We start from the raw sequence: 22,618 nt of genomic DNA, 5'->3' as shown, positions 1-22,618 counted from the left end.
TCCGGGCTATTTGCTTGTTCTGTGAGTTCTTTCGATCGTCCTTTGTTTTCACCTTGTTGCGCTACGTCTCGACATGTCTTAGCCAGCACCTGTGACTTGTACTTTGGATCCAGATTGAACAATCGCTACTCTGCACTCGTTAATTGCTAATCCTTGCTGTCATATTGTGTGCCTACCCATAGCTCCACATATTCTTCTGTCAGCACAGGTTCATCTTGCAACTGTTACCCACGCTCAACAACAGATTGCTTCGCCACTTTGGTTTGCTCCTGTTTGGCGTTGGTAAGAATACAGGCAAGACGGTGGTAAGCCGCTTGTGATTTTGCATTCCACTTTCACCACCATCACCACCACTTGTTTCCTTTTAGTTGATAGGGATAATACTTTGGTGTTGTCTTTTTCTATCTTCTAACCATGGCAGGAACTCCGACGGACTTCAATGAGTGCATGTCCAAGGGTGAGCTTGCAACGTTCATGACTGAACAACGCAATCTTATGACCGAGCTGACGCGCAACGTGAACAATCTGGTCACCCGTATTGAACAGCTTGAGCAACGCCCTCCGCCTTATCGTGCTGATGATGAAGATGCGGATGCTTTTGGTGATGAAGATGCGTATGCTGACGGTGGTGCCCGTCGCCGCCTCAACTTCAATCGTCGTGGCATGGGAGGTAATAATCATGGTAATAATGATCCTTTTGCTAAAATTAAATTTAGTCTACCTTCTTTTGCTGGTAATGTTGATCCAGAGGCATATTTAGATTGGGAGCTTGCTGTTCAACAAAAATTTGATTCTCATAATGTTCCTCCTGAGCATAGAGTTAGACTTGCTACTAGTGAGTTTACTAATTTTGCTTTGTTCTGGTGGAGTGATCTTTGCAATGCTAATAATGCTGCTGCTGTGCCTCAAACTTGGAATGTTTTAAAGCAACGTATGAAATCTCGTTTTGTTCCTCCTTATTACCAACGTGATTTACGTTTGAAACTACAAACTTTAAAACAAGGTGATAAAGGAGTAGAAGCATACTATCAAGAATTGCTTATTAGTTTAGCACGTTGTGGTATAAATGAAGATGATGATGATGCTAGTGCTAGATTTTTTGGTGGTTTAAACCATGATATACAGAACATACTTGATTACAAAGAATGGCGTAATTTTTCCCAATTGTATCATCTTGCTATTAAGGCAGAACGAGAAGTACAGGGACGCAAACAACACCAGCCTTTCAGGTCTCACAATGGGAGGAATTTTCAGCAGCGTTCCGAGCCGGAAACGCCCAAGCTTCCTGTTGCACCACAGCCATCTACACCTCCATTTCCTTCCGGGGTAAGTAAATTGTCTAATGTGCAGTTTCCACAGCTGAAGAAAGGTGGAACTCCGGGTGCTTCTACTAGCTCCTCCTCGTCCAGCTCTAAAATCATTTGCCACCGATGCAAAGGCATGGGACATGTCATGAAGGAGTGCCCCAGTCGTCGCGCTTTCATTGCTACCGAGGATGGATATGTAAGTGCTAGTGATGTTGAAGATGATTTAGCCCTTGCTGCTAACATTGATGCAGATCCCACCGAGGGCGATCAAGACAAGGAGACCATCACCATTGACTCCGTGGCTGCTGCCGCGGACTACCCTAGCCTTCTTGTGCAGCGTGTGTTGAGTACACATGTGGGACATGAAGAAGAGATGAAGATCCAACGCCACAATTTGTTCCACATGTATCTCATTGTGTAGGGTTGTCGTGTTCTCACTATCATTGATAGCGGGAGTTGCAACAACTTGGTGAGTTCAGATTTGGTTGACAAGCTTGGCTTGACCACACGACAACATTCGTATCCATATAAACTTCAATGGTTCAATAATAGTGGTAAGACTAAGGTAACTAAATCAGCACGCATTAGCTTTTTCACAGGCTCTTATCATGATACTGCTGATTTTGATGTTGTCCCTATGCAAGCTTGTTCCATTTTGTTAGGTCGCCCATGGGAATTTGATAATGATGCTTTACACCATGGTAGAACTAATACATACACTATCATACATAAGGACAAGAAAATTACATTGCTGCCTTTGTCTCCTACGGATATTATTAAACATGCTAATGAGATCAAAAATAAACCTCCAACAGACATTGCTAAAAATAATGGGATTAAGTTAAAAGGAGGTGCTTTTCTTGCTACAACTCCTGCTACTGCTGAGTTATGTGATAATCCTGATGCACCATGTTATACTATGTTTTGTCAACCTTTTATGTCTGGTGCATTGCCTGCTGTCACTAATCTTTTGCAGGAGTTCGCTGATGATGGGATGGAGTCGAGGACGACTCCAATTCTACAAGGAGGGGATGATGAGGACATCGCCAAGATGGAGTCGAGGACGACTCCAATTTGAGAAGGGGAGGATGATGAGGACATCGCCACGCTCGACACACCGACGCCATGGTCTTCCCCAAGTTGCAATTCGTTCCCAACTCAGCTGCCACGTCACCCTCGGATTCAGCAGACACGTCGTCACTGTTTCGGTCATAACTTCCTCATACGATGTCGAAACGGGCCGTTCTTGGATGCGTTGGAAAGGGGACGACGACGCCGTCGTTTTGGATCTGGTCCCAGCTCCAGAAGGTCCGTGGATCATTCTGTGTGACCATGACAAGGTGCTGCGTCACCTATTTGGGCCAACTTGGCCATGTATCGTGTCGGGCCTTAAGCCCAAGTTGTGGGCGCCCAACCCCTGGCCGTCCCCAACCCTAGGTCGAGTCTTAGACTATAAACACAGCCGCCGCCGCTGCTACACAATTGGGTTTTGTTTAGAGTTTAGTTTTCCATCGAGAAACTGAATCGTTCATTGTAACTGTGGTGACAAATCCTTTTACAGTGATCCAGGGCCCCCGTTCTTGATCTCCTCCACTGTGTCGATTAGTCCTTTGGAACCGAGTTCTTGAACCCTCTATTGATATTCGCGTCATTCATATTTGCAATTTCAGATTGCGTGTTTTACCTTCTTGCTTGTGCTCTTCGATTCGCTTGCAGGAAAAGCCTTCTTGACGAGGTCAATCAAGTTGTGCTTGGTTGATAACCAACGGAGCGGTGGTGTAATGGTTGCAGGGTTCGAATCGTGTCTTATTTGAAGCCGGATCGCCAACGTCGAGATCTCCACAAATCGAACTTACCGGCTACCTCTCGGAAGATCGGGCCTGTACTCATCATTCACCTCTTTTAATAGTACAGCCATCGAACCTAAATGTGATCACACTCACTAAGTGTCTCGATCACCAAAAATAAAATGGCTCCTACCACTTATACCTTTGCCTTGAGCATTTTATTTTTCTCTTTCTTCTTTTCAAGTTCAAACACTTGATCATCACTATGGTATCACCATCATCATGTCATGATCTTTATTTGCTTCACCACTTGAAAAGTGCTACCTATCTCATGATCACTTGATAAACTAGGTTAGCACTTAGGGTTTCATCAATTCACTAAAATCAAACTAGAGTTTTCACCCTTGAGTCTAAATATTTTAGATTGAGCAGAACTAAAACCGAATACATGATATGTGACTTTGACGGAGCTGCACAGGAGGAGGGAGATGTGAGTTTAGAAGGTTAAGTAGTGCCTAAGAAGGATACCTTTCGGTATTTAGGATCGATGCTACAGAGGGATAGAGATATTGATGTGAACGTTAGCTATAGAATCAAAGCAAGGTGGATCAAGTGACGACAAGCTTTTGGCATTCTCTGTGACAAGTGGGTACCACAAAAGCTAAAAGGCAAGTTTTATACAACAGCGATTAAACCGGCTATGTTGTATAAAGCAGAATATTTGCCTACAAAGATTCAACATGTTCAACAACTAAATATTATAGAAATACGTATGTTGCGATAGATTTGTGATCACACAAGAATAGACCGAGTTCAGAACGATGATATACGTGATTGCATAGAGATAGCATCAATTAAAGAAAAGTTTGTCCAACATCAGTTGAAGTGGTTTGACCATGTCCAAAGGACAACTTCAGAGGCACCAGTGTATTGTGGAGTCCTAAGTCAAACTAATAATATGAAGAGAGGTAGAGGAAGTCCAAAATTTATATAGGAGAAGACAATAAAAAGATATTTAAAAACTTAAAATATAGCTATAGATCTATGTTTGAATAGGAGTGCTTGTAAAGCAGCTATTGAAATGCCTGAACCATAACTTGAGGCTCTTGATGGATTTTAACTCTAGCCTACCCTAAATTATTTGGGACTGAAAGGTTTTGTTGTTGAAATATCCTCCACGACATAAGACCAACGCAGAAACTAAGCTGGCTGAATGTACAGACATGAGTTTTGCTCAAATAGCAATGGCAAGCCTTCGCGTTTCTTGCAGCACGGTGTTTGACACATCAGTTTGTTACAAAAGGATGACACAAACGTAAAACTACAAAATTGTTACATCAAGAGATGGAGCTGTTTTGGTAGCTATCAATGTTTACCAAGTGGACTCCTTGCTGCGTAACTGCTACAGCAAAATTGTAAGCATAGACATAGCCATGCCTGCTGCTCAACGATGCTCTAATATCTGTGCGGACAGCTTGGACTGCCATGCTTGAGAACGACCAAATCGGTTTTACTGCAGTCTCCAAAACTCAAACTATACCCACTTTCTCAACCCAATGGCCACAATTCCTGCAGTATTAGACACCATGTATGCCCTGGTATGTGGAGCTCCAGCCTATTTAGGGACAAAAGAAAATAGATTACAAAGCTGCAAAAGAATATATAAAGAAGCTCGATGAGATGACCAAAATGTCAATGGTAAGTTGAGCTCTGAAAATGTTCTTCCTCCCAAAAAAAATGCAGCATTACAATTTACAAGTGAAGGTCAAAATTTAACCAGTCAGTAAATGAAGCGAACTTGTTTCACAAAACAAGTGACAAGGAATCACCTGCTACTAAAATTGCGAGTTACTGAGGAATGTAACCATGCATCGTGCACCCTGAAAGATCTTATCAATCTTCTGCCAAACTAAGCTCTGGACCTCAAGAAGCTTCTTGACCTTACTCTGAAGCATCGAGTGCCGTCGTATTGTTTCACCATGTATCTGCTTCCCAGAAATATATAGACTTCTAAGTACAAACTTGATGGGTTAAGATGTTATGTACTTATCACATGCCTTTGAACATAATTTTAAACCAGCCGAAACAATGCACAGATTATATACCTTCAAAAACAATTTCAGAACAGCCTGGACAAACTCAAAGTTATTCCTGAAGGAAAGTTCATGAATGAAATAATCCAACAGCGATGAAATGGACTGAAGCTCAGGTCTTTGCTCCAGACCTTCAGACTCTTCATCGTCTATTATTTGTAGCATTCGCAGTTCCATATCTAAAGACGATGGTGACAGGCCTTTTAGGTAGTCAGTAAAAGCCAAATCTGCAAAACAGATCCGAGGTCAGTGCTTAAAATCACGAGCATCAGCCTCTAAAGGCAACGTAGTGAGAATGTATCTCCAGATATTTATCCTTCTTTCTCGTTGCATATGATGGTTAGAGTCATCAGATATACGGGATTGAAGAATAACGACAGTACAGCAGCAACCTTTCATAGGATTAACATGCTAAGCCTTACAAGTGTTACTAAGGAAAAAATGCTTGAGTAAAGATGGATTGAACAATAATGACAGTGTGGCAGCAACTTTTTATAGGATTAACAAGCTAAGCCTTACAAGTGTCACTAAGGAAAATTTACATGAGTAAAGATAATAGTAAATACTCACAGTTCTTTGTTTCACCACAAGATTGCAACAGCTGACTGAAATGAGAGGAGAGCTCAGACATCTTATGATTTGTATTCTTAGTGGTACTGATGTCGGTTTCTTCTGTCCTGGCAGGGGGCTCAAACAATATCTCCCCAGAAAGGGATGGAACTGAAGGCAAGAAGAAAGGTGCCTTCTCAGGTTTCTTAGGTGGCTCAATTGGTTTATTGCGAACCTAAAGACATAATACAAAGGTTAGGACTTTAATCTAGTTTTTCAACACAATAAAGCTCTTTTATATAAGCTATAAGCAAGCAATATAGGCCACATAGTTCATAACTTTGCAATGTTGAAACCTGAAAGCTAGAACCAAGACAAGCATATTACCTTTATAATGTCAAGATTTGTCAAACTTTGCCATTGACTCTTTGGAAGTAAGGAGAGGGTGACTAGATTGGGTATTTGATGATCCATCATGACAAAAGGTTTAATACTGGACTTATATGACTCTCCTGAATTCTGAACTTGTTCTTCCTCAGATCTCTCTGTAGATGAAACAGCTGGCAAACACACATTCCGTACATGTTTACCACTGCCATAATTTTCAGTATTTGTTGAGGCCGAGAATAAAGATTGATTAACCCTGTCAAATTTATAACACATGTATGAGACCACAGATGAAAAAAACTGGAAGAACACTATATATCATGACCCATAACGGCGTATAAAATTGCATGCTATGCCACACAACTCTAATTCGGTGCATATGTTGAAACAGAGTGTACTGATAAACTATTCCGTTGGCTATAAGTGAGATGAATAATATATTTGTGGAAATTGCACCAGCTGGAAGGCCAATCTCATGATTTATTTTTTCTGAACTATATATAGCTACAAAATAAATTGAGATATGCGTGGGTGGTATAATAGGCTGAGCATAGGGTGATGCAACAGAACTCTACCAGAGATAGACACCATTTTGATCAACATGAGTGGTTGCCAACACATCCATATTAGGAGACATAGAGACAGATGTTATAGATACATCAACATGCATTGCATCTATCTGCCTTGCTAAACTGATGTCCCAAATCCTAAGAGTCCCATCCATGCTAGACGAGATGAGCCATTTTCCATCCTCACTGAAGCACAGATCAGTGATACGGTCTGTATGTCCTTCAAATCTACGAACCATTTTCATGGACACCGTATCAAACAATATAAGTACCATATCACCTGCTACGGTAGCAAGAAGACCTGCCATAAATAGCAAATAATTGTTAGTTGTCTGAAAACTTCCTCATGGGAAATACCAAATATGTTGATATGTTGAACACTAGTATACTACCATTTGGCCGGTGAAATGCAATTTTAGTGACAGATTTACCAACATCCAATCTGGATTTCAGCTTGCAAGTTTTAAAATCCCATACCTGCAAGATACACAATTTTATAGTTAATATGTTGTGGCCGAAATTTCATTGAGACTTTTAAAGAAAAGTTTAAAAGTGAGTAAATTAAAAAAAAACAGGTGGATCATACACAGTTATTCTTGATTGTAGGGTTAAAATATTTTGAAAGATAATATGGAAATGCCAAGGAAACAATTTAACTAGTTGATAGGACAGAAAATGAAGAGCACAGTTCTCCATAACCGTAATGCTCATGTCTGCTCACAACAAGAAGCACACTGCAGCACAACAGAGAGGGTCATACCTTAATATCACCATGGTATCCAGCACTAATCAGAGCGCCATTTGTGGCATTGCAAGCTAACCCAACAACTTCACCATCATGTGCACATTGCATTGCCAACGAAGTGTCAATGTAACTACCACGACTAAACCCTGATTGAAGGTTAAATTTTTCGATCCAACCACCTTCAGTGCCCAAGATAGTAAAATTACCACATGCACTTATCACACAAGCCTGTCAGAAAAAGAAAATGATGCTTCAAAAAGCAAATAATAGCACTTGAATTTTAGGAATCACATTTTCTAGTCTACAATGAAATTCCATAGATGCAAAACTTCAAAAACAAGCATTACCTTAATCGGTGTCACAGTGCTTGACGATGGTGTCAAAACATGTTCACCAATAACGAAGTTCTGAAGACGCCATACATATGCCTGTGGAGTATCCATGTGGCATGTGACAACATTACACCAGTCACGCACGCGTATCTCAGCTGAAAAAGAGAGGACAGTCTGAAGGTCAGATTTGCATAGCATAGACAGGTATATAAACAGAAGATATGCCGATCTGTGAAATATCTTACAGGTCAAAGATGCATAACTAACATCTCAGGCACAATTTAATCTGTTAGGTGATAGCAAGGCGTTGCTGTGGCATTGGTTGTGCAGTTATTGTAGATAATCACCAAATTTAGTAAGTTTGTTGCATAAAAAGTAAGCAAACGGCTAAAAGCGCACATGAAGCAATTTCTCAGGTAGCATTTGCAATGTCATGAGAGCTAGAAAACATGTCTGCCGTTGCCGTGTCTGTTATCTCACAAACAACATGATAGACGATACTAGAAGGCCCGTACTGGATACCATCAGAAGTCACTTCAACCAATCTTTGTTAAACTGAAGCTCTAACCTTAGCAGCAATAAGCTACAACACTGAGATTGTTTGTCCTATGATATGCCAGCCTAAGGTGCTTCCTAGTTTAAGTTACCTACTTGTGCAACTTATATTTCAGCTACTGCTCTCCTCCCGCCCATTTCCAAAAATATCCACATTTTGGTAACAGTATATATCATATAATGAGATGAAGGTCATGCAGTTCGTTGGATGAAATATAACTCTACAACCAATTATCTAGATAACAGTAACACTTCTCGACACAAAAATATATCTTAAACCTCCTGCTTTTACATGGTCCAAAAAAAAACTTGCTATGCAAAGCAGCAGAATTTATATGATGTGTGGATTCTGTATCCAGGGGTTCTGGCGCTGCCATCAGCTAATTCAGCATTTTGCAATCTTCCGAAATTTCATAAAAGAATCAGGTATCCAGTACACAAAATTAAGACAACCTGCAAAAATCTAATTTCAAATTCACATGAAGTGTGACATTGCTCATCATGTGCTAATATAGTTCCACTTGTCTTTTCTGAATCTTGATATCAAAGGTGAAATCTGAACTGAATTTCTGCAGGTTCTACGTATATGATATATTTATGTAATTAATCTTTTAAACATTCCAACATGTTGGAATGATCCTATTTTCACTATTGGCACGCCGGCTCCCCTGGATACCAGTGAATTTTCTTAACGATATTAGCATAATATATTAAGAAATTTTGCTACTTGCAAGAAACCAAAATAGTACCGCAGTCAAATGTAACAACTGGTTTTAGCTTGATCTCTTCCTCCTGCAGGAAAAAAAAAAAGAAACTTTTCAACACCCAAACAGGGGGAGGAGGGAGGGGGATTGAACGTAATAAATGAATAAACCCCAGATTTGCACCTTTACTCTTAGCCTTTTTGCTCTTTTTGCCACATGCCGCTGAGAAAGCTCTCTACTTTGTTGATCCTGTTAAGAAAAGTTACTTCACGAGAATTAAAACAGAATGAGAATATTAAGTTTTGCCTCAAAAAGGCAAAGTAGCAAATCAGCCTGGTATTTGAAGCATTCTTATAAAAGCATTATTACAAAGTTATGATGCAATTAGTTACCTGGATAACTGAGAAAAGACGAAATGCACGATCTTGACCAGCAGATAATATGCATTTTCCATTGCCATAGAATCTAAGAACAAAAATAGGTTGACTCAGCAAAAGCACAACTGACAGGAAGCAAAAGACAAGAGACAAATTGGAGGGAAGCTGCACCTTATGCACCTAGGTGGAGCGCTGTGACCACTTCGAAATCGTAACAGACGAGCATCTCCATCATTACTATCGAATATCCACATCTGGTAGAGCATATTAGATTAGGACCTCAAAGTTAAACGAGGCCATTAACAGGTAACATTGATAAGGGAATTGTATATTTGTTCCCAGCTATTTTGTTAGCTGCACTTATTAGCAGGCTATCAAGCTGGATGCTAGTTGTCAGAAAGAAGATTCTTGTTGCCCCTGCCCCTATTAAAATATGTAAGGCGAGCCAGGCTAACATTGAAATATTGCAAACATACAAGAAAATACTAGCAGCTATTGAAGTGCCTGAACCGTGACTAGGGGCTCTTGGTGGGTTTCAACTCTAGCCTACCCCAACTTGCTTGGGACTGACAGGCTTTGTTGTTGTTGTTGTTGTATACAAGAAAATACTACTAGATGTGAGGCATAATGGCCTGCATAATTTCAGCACTACTGAACCATTATGAAGATAAAGCGTGCAAAGGTTTGCAACTTCCAAGTGATTGGACAGCTGGTGAAGCTGGGTAAGTAGACAGTGCATGCAGTTTTCTACCATACAGCAACTGAGAAGTAAAACCAAAAACAGGCACTAACTTTGATTGAATTATCAGCAGCTGAACTCATCAGAATAGGTTCGTTCGCAAAAAAGTGAAGTGAAACTATTGAACCATCATGGGCCTCCCTAATCACAGAATGCAGCCGTCTCTTCTCAAGATTCCATATGCTGATAACGCCTGAAGAACCTCCAGAGGCCAAAAGGGGTTGCCCATCTGGAAAAAAAGGTAAATTTGGGAAAGACCGCTTTAGCTAGTCTGAGATACAGAAGTGGTATAACATTACAATAGTGCAACTTTGGTGTTACCAAAATGGGATGTCAAACATCATAACCAAAAAAAGAAAAATAAAACATTGATGTCAGTAAAGTATCTGGTTATCTGCCCAGCGATAAGAAAAACCAGATGTGTTTCCATAATAACCCAAATGTGGACTCTATAATTTTACAAATTTTAGTGTCAATAAAGCAGCAAAAGTTGATTCAAACTAGGGAGGACTCTTCAACACAACTTTTTGTTGGAGGTAACACAGACTTGATTAGCCAGAGACCACACGCCCCAGGCCGTCTCAACAACAACAACAACAACAACAACAAAGCCTTTAAGTCCCAAACAAGTTGGGGTAGGCTAGAGTTGAAACCCAACAGAAGCAATCAAGGTTCAGGCACGTGAATAGCTGTCTTCCAAGCACTCCTATCTAAGGCTAAGTCTTTGGGTATATTCCATCCTTTCAAGTCTCCTTTTATTGCCTCTACCCAAGTCAACTTTGGTCTTCCTCTGCCTCTCTTCACGTTACTATCCTGACTTAGGATTCCACTACGCACCGGTGCATCTGGAGGTCTCCGTTGCACATGTCCAAACCATCTCAACCGGTGTTGGACAAGCTTTTCTTCAATTGGTGCTACCCCTAATCTCTCACGTATATCATCGTTCCGAACTCGATCCCTTCTTGTATGACCACAAATCCAACGCAACATACGCATTTCCGCGACACTTAGCTGTTGAATATGTCGTCTTTTCGTAGGCCAACATTCTGCACCATACAACATAGCAGGTCTAATCGCCGTCCTATAAAACTTGCCTTTTAGCCTCTGTGGTACCCTTTTGTCACATAGGACACCAGACGCTTGCCGCCACTTCATCCACCCTGCTTTGATTCTATGGCTAACATCTTCATCAATATCCCCGTCCCTCTGTAGCATTGATCCTAAATATCGAAAGGTATCCTTCCTAGGCACTACTTGACCTTCCAAACTAACATCTTCCTCCTCCCGAGTAGTAGTGCCGAAGTCACATCTCATATACTCAGTTTTAGTTCTACTAAGTCTAAAACCTTTGGACTCCAAAGTCTTCCGCCATAACTCCAGTTTCTGATTCACTTCTGTCCGGCTTTCATCAACTAGCACTACATCGTCCGCGAAAAGCATACACCAAGGAATGTCCCCTTGTATGTCCCTTGTGACCTCATCCATCACTAAAGCAAACAAATAAGGGCTTAAAGCTGACCCTTGATGTAGTCCTATCTTAATCGGGAAGTCATCCGTGTCTCCATCGCTTGTTCGAACTCTAGTCACAACATTGCTGTACATGTCCTTAATGAGCCCGACGTACTTCGTTGGGACTTTATGTTTGTCCAAAGCCCACCACATAACATTCCTTGGTATTTTATCATAAGCCTTCTCCAAGTCAATAAAACCATATATAGGTCCTTCTTCTTCTCCCTATACCGCTCCATAACTTGTCTTATTAAGAAAATGGCTTCCATGGTTAACCTTCCAGGCATGAAACCAAAACCAAATTGGTTCATAGAGACCCGCGTTATTGCTCTTAAGCGATGCTCGATAACTCTCTCCCATAGCTTCATAGTATGGCTCATCAACTTAATTCCCCGGTAATTTGTACAACTTTGAATATCCCCTTTATTCTTGTAGATTGATACCAATATACTTCTCCTCCACTCATCAGGCATCTTGTTCGATCGAAAAATATGGTTGAACAGCTTGGTTAACCATACTACAGCTATGTCCCCGAGGCATCTCCACACCTCGATTGGGATACCATCCGGTCCCATCGCCTTACCTCCTTTCATCCTTTTCAACGCCTCTCTAACCTCAGATTCTTGGATTCTCCGCACAAAGCGCCTATTGGTGTCATCAAAAGAGTCATCCAACTGAAAGGTTGTGTCCATATTCTCACCATTGAACAATTTGTCAAAATACTCTTGCCATCGATGTCGGATCTCATCCTCCTTTACCAAGAGATGCTCCCTTTCATCCTTAATGCACTTAACTTGGTTGAAGTCCCGTGTCTTTCTCTCACGAACCCTAGCCATCCTATAAATGTCCTTCTCTCCTTCCTTCGTACTCAAATGTTGGTAAAGATCCTCGTACGCTCTACCCTTTGCCACACTTACAGCTCGCTTTGCAGTCTTCTTTGCCACCTTGTACTTCTCTATGTTGTCCACACTCCTGTCATGGTACAAGCGTCTATAGCATTCTTTCTTCTCCTTAATAGCCCTTTGGATTTCCTCGTTCCACCACCAAGTATCTTTAGCCTCGCGTCCCCTTCCTTTGGTTACTCCACACACCTCTGAGGCTACCTTCCGAATGTTGGTTGCCATCTTGTCCCACATATTGTTTATGTCGTCTTCTTCCTTCCAAGAGCCCTCTTTGATAACCCTTTCCCTAAATACCTCTGACGTCTCCCCTTTCAGTTTCCACCACTTTGTTCTTTCAATCTTAGCTTGTTTATCCCTACGGGCACGCACCTGAAAACAAAAATCTGCCACCAAAAGCTTATGTTGAGAAACAACACACTCCCCTGGTATCACCTTGCAATCCAAGCATGCTCGTTTGTCCTTTCTTCTTGCGAGGACAAAGTCAATCTGGCTACAGTGTTGTCCGCTACTGAAGGTCACTAGATGAGATTCTCTCTTTCTAAAGAAAGTGTTGGCTATCATCAGGTCAAAAGCTACCGCGAAGTCCAGAACTTCCTCCCCCTCCTGATTCCTACTACCATACCCAAAACCTCCATGAACTGCCTCGAAACCTGCCCCAGGCCGTCTCCTTGATTATATATATAGATAGACATTGCATTGATTACAAACAGCTCACTAGAGCATAGCTAAACAGATAGGTGCCTTGGCAGCCGTACACACCTCTTGGGCTGCCCAAGGTCTTTAATGACTGTAATTAACTAGCATAGTTATCTAGGAAGTGCTTAGGAAGCAGGGCTTATTAACTACATTTCTCCCCCTAAGACCTGCTTCAACTGATCTTGATCTCCTTGATCCCAATCCTGCTCCTCATCTCTTCTAGCTTGGTTTTGCCCAAGGCTTTAGTCAGTATATCAGCGAGCTGATCTGCAGTGGAAATGAACTCTGTCTTGATGCTACCTTCCTCCACACAATCTCTGATGAAATGATGCTTGATTCTAATATGCTTGCTCCTGTCATGGAAAACAGGATTCTTTGCCAAAGCCAGAGCAGACTTATTGTCTACTCTGAGTTCCACCACTTCAACTTTTCTTCCCAACAAATCTGCAAACAGTCTTGACAACCACAAAGCTTGGGTTGCAGCTGTTGTCATCGCCACATATTCAGCCTCACAGCTAGACAGAGCAACAACTCTCTGTTTGACAGACTGCCAGCTGACCAGGCTGGTTCCAAGGAAGAACAAACATCCAGTTGTGCTTTTGCTTGAATCAACATCTCCAGCCAAATCTGAATCACTGTAACCCACAAACCTTGCTTTGCCTGTTGTTCTGGTGTAGCAGAGCCCATGATCTAGAGTACCAGCCAGGTATCTCAAAATCCTCTTCACAGCCTGAAGATGTTCAGTTGTTGGCTTCTCCAGAAATCTGCTAACATACCCTACAGCAAAAGCCAAATCTGGTCTTGTGTGCACTAGGTATCTCAAACTGCCAACCAGTCTTCTGTACTGAGTTGGATTTACTTCCTTTGCTGTGCTTTCCTTGCTTACTTTCAGCCTTTCTTCCATGGGTGTGGTGGCTGGATTACAACCTGCCATACCACCAAGCTCAAGTATCTTCTTAGCATAATGGGTTTGCTTCAGAGTGATGCTCCCCTCTGATTGCCTTACCTCAACTCCCAGATAGAAAGACAGAAGACCCAAATCACTCATTTCAAAAGTTTGCTTCATCTTTGCCTTGAAAGCTTCAATCTTTCGCTGATTAACTCCTGTGATGATCAAATCATCAACATAGACTCCAATTACCAGTAGGGAATCACCTGATCCCTTCCTGTACATAGCAGCTTCATACACATTCTGTTCAAAACCCATCTGCTTGAGAGTCAAGTCAAGCTTGGCATTCCATGCCCGAGGAGCCTGTCTTAGGCCATACAGAGCCTTGTGCAGCCTGTACACTTTCTTCTCCTCTCCTGATACTACAAAACCTGGAGGCTGTGTAACATAAACCTCCTCCTGGAGTTCTCCATTCAAAAATGCAGACTTTACATCCATGTGATGTACTGCCCATCCTTCTTGTGCTGCTAGGGCCAGCAAAACACGCACTGATTCCATCCTTGCAACCGGTGCAAAAGCATCTTCATAATCAACTCCTTCCTGCTGCACAAAACCACGGGCCACAAGTCTTGCCTTGTGCCTAATTACAGCTCCATGTTCATCCTTCTTCAGCTTAAACACCCATTTCAGTGAAATTGGACGGTGACCAGGACGAGGAGAAACAAGTTCCCAAGTCCCATTCCGCTCTACTGATCTCAGCTCCTCCTTCATCGCTGCTTGCCAATCTGGATCATCTTTGGCTTCTTCATAGCTTGTAGGCTCACCATAATGGGTGAGATTCAGTTCTGCAAACAGCCGCTGCGCCGGCGGAGGGGTTGGCTGATCACCAATAATGTCATGAATCTTCCGATAGCGGAGTTCTTCATCGTCGTGGTAGGCATCCACCCTTTCATCATCATCCTCCAGGGGGGTCACATGCTCAACCTGAGGACTTACTGGAGCTGGTGTAGGTGTTCTGGGCGACGCAGGCGCCTCTGCCTCCGCTGCGGGCTCCTCTGCTTCCGCTGCAGGCTCTCCTGCATTCACCGGAGAGAAACCAGGCGATGCAGGATGTGGCGGAGGAGATAGTGAAGGCGACGCTGAACTTCCTGCTTCAGGGACTTCCTCCGTCCATGGGAATTCAACAGTAAACTCACTGCCCGCTGCTTCTGATGTGCCTGCTGTCGGTGATGCCCAGTCCCAGCCGTGGCCTTCGTCGAACACCACATCGCGGCTGACACGCACGCGTTGGGACACTGGATCATAGATACGGTATGCCTTGGCCCCTTCCGCATAACCGATAAACACGCCAGCCTCGCCGCGGTCATCGAGCTTACGAAGCTGAGTAAGCCGCCGGGTATAGGCCACACAGCCAAAGACCTTGAGATGGCCGACTGTTGGTGCCCGGCCGTGCCACGCCTCATAAGGAGTGGCATTCTTCAGCGCCTTCGTCGGGGATCGATTCAAAATGTGCACAGCCGTCATCACAGCCTCCCCCCAAAACCGAGAGGGCATCCGGCGTTGCTGGAGCAAAGCTCGTGCCATGGCCACCACTGTTTGGTTCCTGCGCTCAACAACACCGTTCTGTTGCGGTGAATAAGGGGCACTGAAATGCCGTTTAATACCTTCATCAGCGCAGTATGCAACAAACTCTGCGACGGTGAATTCGCCGCCATTGTCGGTGCGCAGGACCTTCAACTTGCGCCCGCTTTCCACCTCTGCTGCCACCTTGACCTTCTTAATTGCTTCTGCTGCTGCGTCCTTGGATGGCAGCAGCACAGCCCACATAAAACGGGTAGCGTCATCGACGAGCAGCAAGATATAGCGGTTGCCCGCCGGTGTCGCTAGCGTGACCGGACCGCACAGGTCACCGTGCACCAGCTCAAGCTGATTCTGGGCACGGTATGCTGCTGCAGCCGGAAAGGAACGCCGCCTCTGCTTGGTGGTAACGCAGGTGTCACACACCTGCTCAACATGGTCGACCACCGGCATCCCGCGAGCCATCTCCTCCTTGCTGAGTCGCCGGAGTGCGTCGAAGTGCAGACGGCCGAAACGCTCGTGCCACTGCCACGCCTCATCATCCTTGCGCGCCGCGAGACAGAGAGGTTGTGCAGCCTCAAGATGCAGAATATACAATCTATTCTTCCCTCTGTGTACCTTGGCGAGCAGACGACGGCTCTTGTCCCAAATGCGAAGCACGCCATCGTCAATCTCAACCTTGGACCCTCCTTCATCAAGCTGACCCAGACTTAGGATAGAGTTCTTCAGCGCCGGAATGAAGTAGACGCCATGAAGGACCCTCTGCTCACCGGTCTTGGCTTGGAAAACAATAGACCCGACGCCCTTGATCTCTACCTTCAACGCGTCCCCGAACCTGACCGTTCCTCGAACGCCAGTGTTCAGATCAGCAAAGAACTCTTGGCGCCCGGTCATGTGATGCGTCGCGCCGGAGTCCAGGTACCAGCCGCTGTCCACCTCTTCTTCGTGCACGCCGAGATAGGCGCGAGCACGTGGCTGGAAAAGTTCAACGTGCTGCGCCGTGTAGCTGTGCGCCGGCGTGCTCTGTTCCAGGCTGATGAAGCCATGTGCCAGAAACAGAGCGCCATCTTCATCGCACTCGGCGTACTGGGCGCGCGCCTCATGCCTTCCTTGGTTCCCGTCACGCTGCCCAGCCTGATTTCCGCCGCCGCGGCCTCCACCACGGCTGCCACCGCCGCGGCCAGCACGGTTTCCACCTCTACCGCTGCGCTCTGCACCTTCACGGCGCGGCTGGGGACACTCACGTGCCCAGTGGCCCTCCTGGTTGCAGTTGAGGCAGGTGTTGGGGCCGACGCGGCCAGCAACATTGCCATCTCCTCGTCCGCCACCACGTCCACCGCCTCTGCCTCGTCCTCGTCCACCACCGCGGCTACGTCCATCACCACCGCGCTGGTTCCTGAAACCAGAACCACCGGCATCATCTCCCTTCTTCTCCTTCCTCCAGCGCGCTCTCCACTGCTCCTCGGTGTACAGCAGCTTGCCGTTGATGGCCACCAGCTCGGTCAGCGCTTGTTCCTCGCGATTATCCACCGCCTTGAGCCTTCCAGTCACCTCCTCGAGAGTGAGCGCCTCGAAGTCGAGGAACTGCTCAATGGCGACAACAATCTGCGCATACTTGGCCGGCACCGTGCGCAGAAACTTCTCCACCACTCGCTCTTCAGTGATGTCCTTGTCACCATGAATGACAAGTTGCTGGTGCAGAGTTGACAGACGCAGGGCGAAATCCTCCACTTGCTCGCCGGGGTTGACGCCGATGTTCTCCCAATCGCGGCGTAGGCGCTGCAACGTTGCTCGACGGACCCGGTCCACGCCGATGCGAGTCGCAGCGATGGCGTCCCACGCCTCTTTCGCCGTAGCCTTGTCGAGGAGTGGGATGCCCATCTCCTTGGGCACGGCCCCGACAATCACCTCCAGTGCGCGCCTGTCATCGCGAAACTGGACAGGGCCGCCCTCGATGGCGTCCCAGAGATCGCGCGCCTGCATCCTCAGCTTCATGGTCTGACTCCACTCGTAGTAGTTTGTCTTGTCCAGCATCGGCCACGACGTGCTGCTACCGGAGTCGCGGTACACCACTCTGCCTTGCGGTGATTCGTAGCGACCGCCGCCGCGGCCGCGCCTCCGGTCCCGCAGTGGTGACTGCGAGCGCCTCCTGTCTCGCGACGGAGTCCGCAGCCCCCGATTCCTGCTCTCCGCCTCCTCTTCCTCCTCCTCTGCATCCTCTTCTTCTCCCTTCTCAGCAGCAATTTCGGCCCGCAGCTCCTGCGCCGTCCTTGCTGCCGCCTCTGCAGCAGCCGCCGCCTGCTTTGCTGCCTGGACTGCCAGCGCTGCTGCTTCCTCTGCAGCTTTCAAGCGCGCGGCCCGGCTGGAGGGGTCGCCCAGCTCTCCATCGCCGGTTCCCTTGGCTTTGAGCCTGGCAGCGCGCTCAGCAGAGGTCGACATGGGGTGGAGGAGGTGAGAAGTTGGCCTCGTGGCTCTTTGGTGTCTAACCTGGCGCTCCGATACCAAATGTTGGAGGTAACACAGACTTGATTAGCCAGAGACCACACGCCCCAGGCCGTCTCCTTAATTATATATATAGATAGACATTGCATTAATTACAAACAGCTCACTAGAGCATAGCTAAACAGATAGGTGCCTTGGCAGCCGTACACACCTCTTGGGCTGCCCAAGGTCTTTAATGACTGTAATTAACTAGCATAGTTATCTAGGAAGTGCTTAGGAAGCAGGGCTTATTAACTACACTTTTATCCTTAAATTCTTGTTCAAGCTCCAAACAGTCAAAAAACAAAATAATCAAATGATACTCCCTCCGTTCCAAATTATAAGTCGTTTTGGCTTTTCCAGGTACATTGCTTTTGCCATGTATCTAGACATAATATATATCTAGGTGCATAGCAAGATCTATGTACCTAGAAAAGCCAAAAAGGCTTATAATTTGGAACAGAGGGAATTAGTAGGTACACTGGCTAAGTTGGATCTCAGGTACTGGGTGGTACCTACACTAACTAAAATTTTGACAAGGAACCGGTTTAGGGCTTGAGACAAGCATGTTACAACGAAAATAAGGATTTTTGTTGTTCTTGTAACAATGTAGTTGACTAAACACTAATAAAAATTCCATTATCTAAAGTTTTTTTTATTTTACAATATATTATTACATCACCTGTTCGAAATGACAGTGCAGTCACAGCACCACGAATCTGATGGTTGAAAGACATCAATTCTTCATCATATCTTACATTATGAACATGAACTGACCCATCAGAACATCCGACAGCAACTACATCCAGGGCAGGCGAAGAGACACAACACCGAACCGGTGAGTTCCAACCATTGAAATCATACACTTTCTTTTTTGTGCTGATATTCCACAGCTGCAAGGGGCCTTCTTCGCTACCAACAATTACCTGATGCAGAAACAAACTTGTTAACAGAATCCAGACGAGGTTCGGAATGAATACTATTTCTGAAGCAAAACTCCAGATAGCTTCAAGCACCTTATTTAGGTAAGTATCAGGATGCATGATACATGTTGGGGTGAACTTGTCTCCCAATGATATGCTTCCAACTGGTTCAGTGTTTGGTTCTGCTCCTCTGAAGGCCCACATGAATACATTACCTTTAGCATCTGCACTTAGAACATATTCTCCAAACAGGCATAGCATGTTGACCTTTTCTTCATGTCTAATCCAAGTAGCCACCTGATTGAAAGAGAATGTGGGAGACATACATTTAAGGTTTGTCCAAGTAGCAGTTGATGGGCATATATGGTGAGGTATGGATCTCCCTTTGTAAGCTCATAGATGATCAGCATTATCCCAAAGTTCTAATTTCACATAATAATAGCACATCTTGAATACTTTCTAATCAGAAAAAAAAATGAATACTTTCTAATCAGAAAAAAAAATGAACAAGGCTTCTAGTAAAGAATGAGTTCGGACAGCCAAGGGAGCAATATAACTTATGTCGGACAGATAGCAAAAGTTTAGGTAATGGTAGCACAGCAATTTCTGTACCTGATCAGTCCTTTTGAAAACTGCAATATCACTTCCATAAGCAGCAAATGTATAATCCTTGTAGCATGCAATAGCACGGATCTTCTTGGGCAGTTGGGGTCCTTCGATAACATAAGAAACTCATAAACGACATGAAAAACAGGAACATTAAAAAGAATACATGAACTGAAATATAAGAGGCTTACCAGCAAGAACCAAATTCAGCTTAGCACACTGCAGAACGAAAGGGAAAAAGCAAAATGAGTATCGCAAGCTTCTAGAATGAAATTCGGTTGCAAAGGAGGCATGTAATAGGAACAGAGCAGAGTAAGGTTTAAATGACAATCACGCAGCTCGGTTGACTACATTTATCCCCTACTAGGAGCAACCAGTAAATAAACTCTGAACTCTGCACCAGCTCAAAACAGATTCTAGTGATTTACTACATTCACTTGCTCTCACTATTCACGATACTGAATTCCAGCAGAGCAAACCACGCCACCTCGACGCACGAATCCTTGTCGAATTTTTTTTTTTCAAACAGCAGAACAGACGGGGGTGAGCTGTAGAGTGACGACTTACGTTATAGACGTGGAAGGCCTTGCCGACGCTGACAGTGACGAAGGTCTCGGTGCCGAGGCGCTGCACGGAGAAGGGCACGCCGCCCGCCGTGATGTAGCCGATCGCACGGAACGGCTCGAAGATCCCCATCCTCTCTCCCTTTCCTCTCCGGTCGTGGAGCCCCTCCCCCGGCGGCGGCAACAGCCACTCCTGTCGCCGCTGCTTTTTCTAGGGTTTGGCAAAGCAGGAGAGGAGGCGGGAGCGCCGGCGGCGAGGGTTTTAGAGTGGGTTTGGGAGGCAGAGCGGCGGCGGGAGGCGGGGAACGGGGGTCGGGGGTTTTCCAGGTAGGTCAGTTTGGTTGGCCGTGTGAGGTAGGTCGGGTTGCGCGAGGCAGCTGCCGAACCGGGTCGGGCCGAGCCCAAACATGTCTTTTCTCCCACTTTTTGAAATGTTTGTCTTTTCTCTGTTTTTTTTTCTCCGACATTATCTCGTTACATTTCTATAATCGGTTAAATGTCTTTATTATTCCGTTCGATTTGATTTTTCACCACCACGTGAATTTACATGTCTTAGGGCAGTTCCAATGGTGCATGGATGATGGTTTCTATCCTCATTAAGACTTGCCACGTAGGCAAAATGCTGACATGGCAACGTAATTAATGAGGAATGAGAGCAAAAATCATAGAAATGGTTTCTTCATGAAGAAACCAGGTCTACTCTTGACCCAATGCACCAAGAAACCATGAAATCGCCATTAGGAAGAAACTACCAGTTTCTAGGAAGCTCGTGTCGCACTCCCATTGGAGGAAAAGATAGAGTTGGGAGAGAGAAAGAGAAAATAATTATTACTCATAGAAACCATGGGTTGAAAAGCAGTACTTTTTTGATGCGATATCCTATGTTATAGAAACTACTAGTTTCTTTCATTGGGACTGCCCTTACTCCATTCGATTCGATTTCTCACCACTAAGTCAATCCACTGTAAAATGTCGTACCCAGTGTAGAGAGCTCTCACTCTGTGCAAAGTCTGAAAAAAGGTGTTAGTGACAAGCCTTACCTTCGCCCGTGCAATACGAGAAAACCACGACTCGAACCCGGAACCTTCCGGTCACAGGTGTTAAGACTCTACCGCTTGCACTAAGCCCGCCCTTCTAAGTCAATCCACTGTAATTCTATAAAATGATGCTATATACTTGTTTTACTAGACGCATTCGCAGGCGTTGCCCGAATACAATCGATGCACAGCAATTTGTAAACAACACTAAACTATCAATATATGAACATCAAGGTGTTGATTAGAAATTCATAGAAACGAGCGAATGCCAGGTGAAGAATAAGTGAATAACAATGGCTTTGAAAAAGTTAACAATAATGAAGGTGCCTTTTGTACCAAGCAATTTGATGTAATCTAGAGCCTAGAGTAGAACCCACGCGAGAAGTGATTAGTCATGCCACGGTAACATGGCAAAGTACAGCTATTTACCATACAACTTTGCATCAATCTTTACTGTCAGTGTCTAACATGCTTCGTAACAACAATACTAAACTCTGAAGCACTCACGATCATGCACCACCAGTACCATAACTAGACCAACTATAACTCAGGTACCCATAACGGAAAACCAAAATTCTTTCCGTGGTTCATAACAATAACCAGACCCAAAAATGAATGAAAAGTGTGAAAACAGCTAGTGCTGCAGTGTGCTTACTAATCAATTTACAATTTTCTCGATTTACAGTTACCTTTTCCAAACTCATATCATGCTAAACAATGGAGGTACCACCGAACCTGATGTACACAACAATTATGAAGACATCTCATGCTACTGCATCTGTCGTAAGCCCATAATTGTTACCCTTTGTGCACAAGCTCTCTGATATTTCCCGACTGCAGATCAGCTGATATTCGCAAGCCAAGCTGTTACCTTCAACTTCTCTGAGTTCACCGCAAACTACAACACTAGGTATATCTGAATATTCCAGAGCTAATGGCCCAACAATGCTAACCCTGCCCAGCCAATGCCACATGGTGAACCATGTCAAGGGCACGTATAACAGAAGATGGAGCCGGAGCAGTGAACAAATCCAATCTACAGTGAAACGAACACATGATATGCAAATGATGGATCACAATGGGATAAGAGATCGAACATACTGCCGGGATGCACTGTTTCGCCCAAGGCCCAATCCTAGGCCCAACGGTGTCCTATCAGTCCTCTTACTGTGATCACAACACTGAGACGAACCAACTTGGCTATGAGGTTTTGAGTTTGCCTGAGAATCAGCGCAACTATGGTCGGTGCCATTACCATGATGTAAATGATTGTCACCATTCTGCGAAACT

General features: G+C 44.6%; 1 protein-coding gene across 1 annotated transcript; it reads right to left on the bottom strand.

The window, feature by feature from the left end:
- Positions 1 to 4,294: 4,294 nt before the first annotated feature.
- LOC136527275 (U3 small nucleolar RNA-associated protein 21 homolog) lies at positions 4,295 to 20,725 on the bottom strand. Its single transcript, XM_066519938.1, has 19 exons — positions 20,296 to 20,725; positions 19,920 to 19,947; positions 19,735 to 19,835; positions 19,216 to 19,419; positions 18,882 to 19,125; positions 10,198 to 10,373; positions 9,577 to 9,659; positions 9,421 to 9,493; positions 9,212 to 9,277; positions 9,074 to 9,116; positions 7,785 to 7,924; positions 7,453 to 7,665; positions 7,085 to 7,169; positions 6,699 to 6,993; positions 6,124 to 6,379; positions 5,758 to 5,971; positions 5,200 to 5,414; positions 4,924 to 5,079; positions 4,295 to 4,709 (listed from the first exon to the last, which is right to left on the bottom strand). The coding sequence occupies exons 1-18, from the start codon at positions 20,422 to 20,424 to the stop codon at positions 4,930 to 4,932; spliced, it is 2,715 nt and encodes a 904-aa protein (XP_066376035.1). The 5' UTR covers positions 20,425 to 20,725; the 3' UTR covers positions 4,295 to 4,709; positions 4,924 to 4,929.
- Positions 20,726 to 22,618: the final 1,893 nt, after the last annotated feature.

This window comes from Miscanthus floridulus, chromosome 19, assembly GCF_019320115.1.
Source record: "Miscanthus floridulus cultivar M001 chromosome 19, ASM1932011v1, whole genome shotgun sequence".
NCBI classification, from domain to species: Eukaryota; Viridiplantae; Streptophyta; class Magnoliopsida; order Poales; family Poaceae; genus Miscanthus; species Miscanthus floridulus.
Note: the sequence above shows the minus strand (reverse complement) of the source record. Positions and strands in the feature narration are given on the sequence as shown.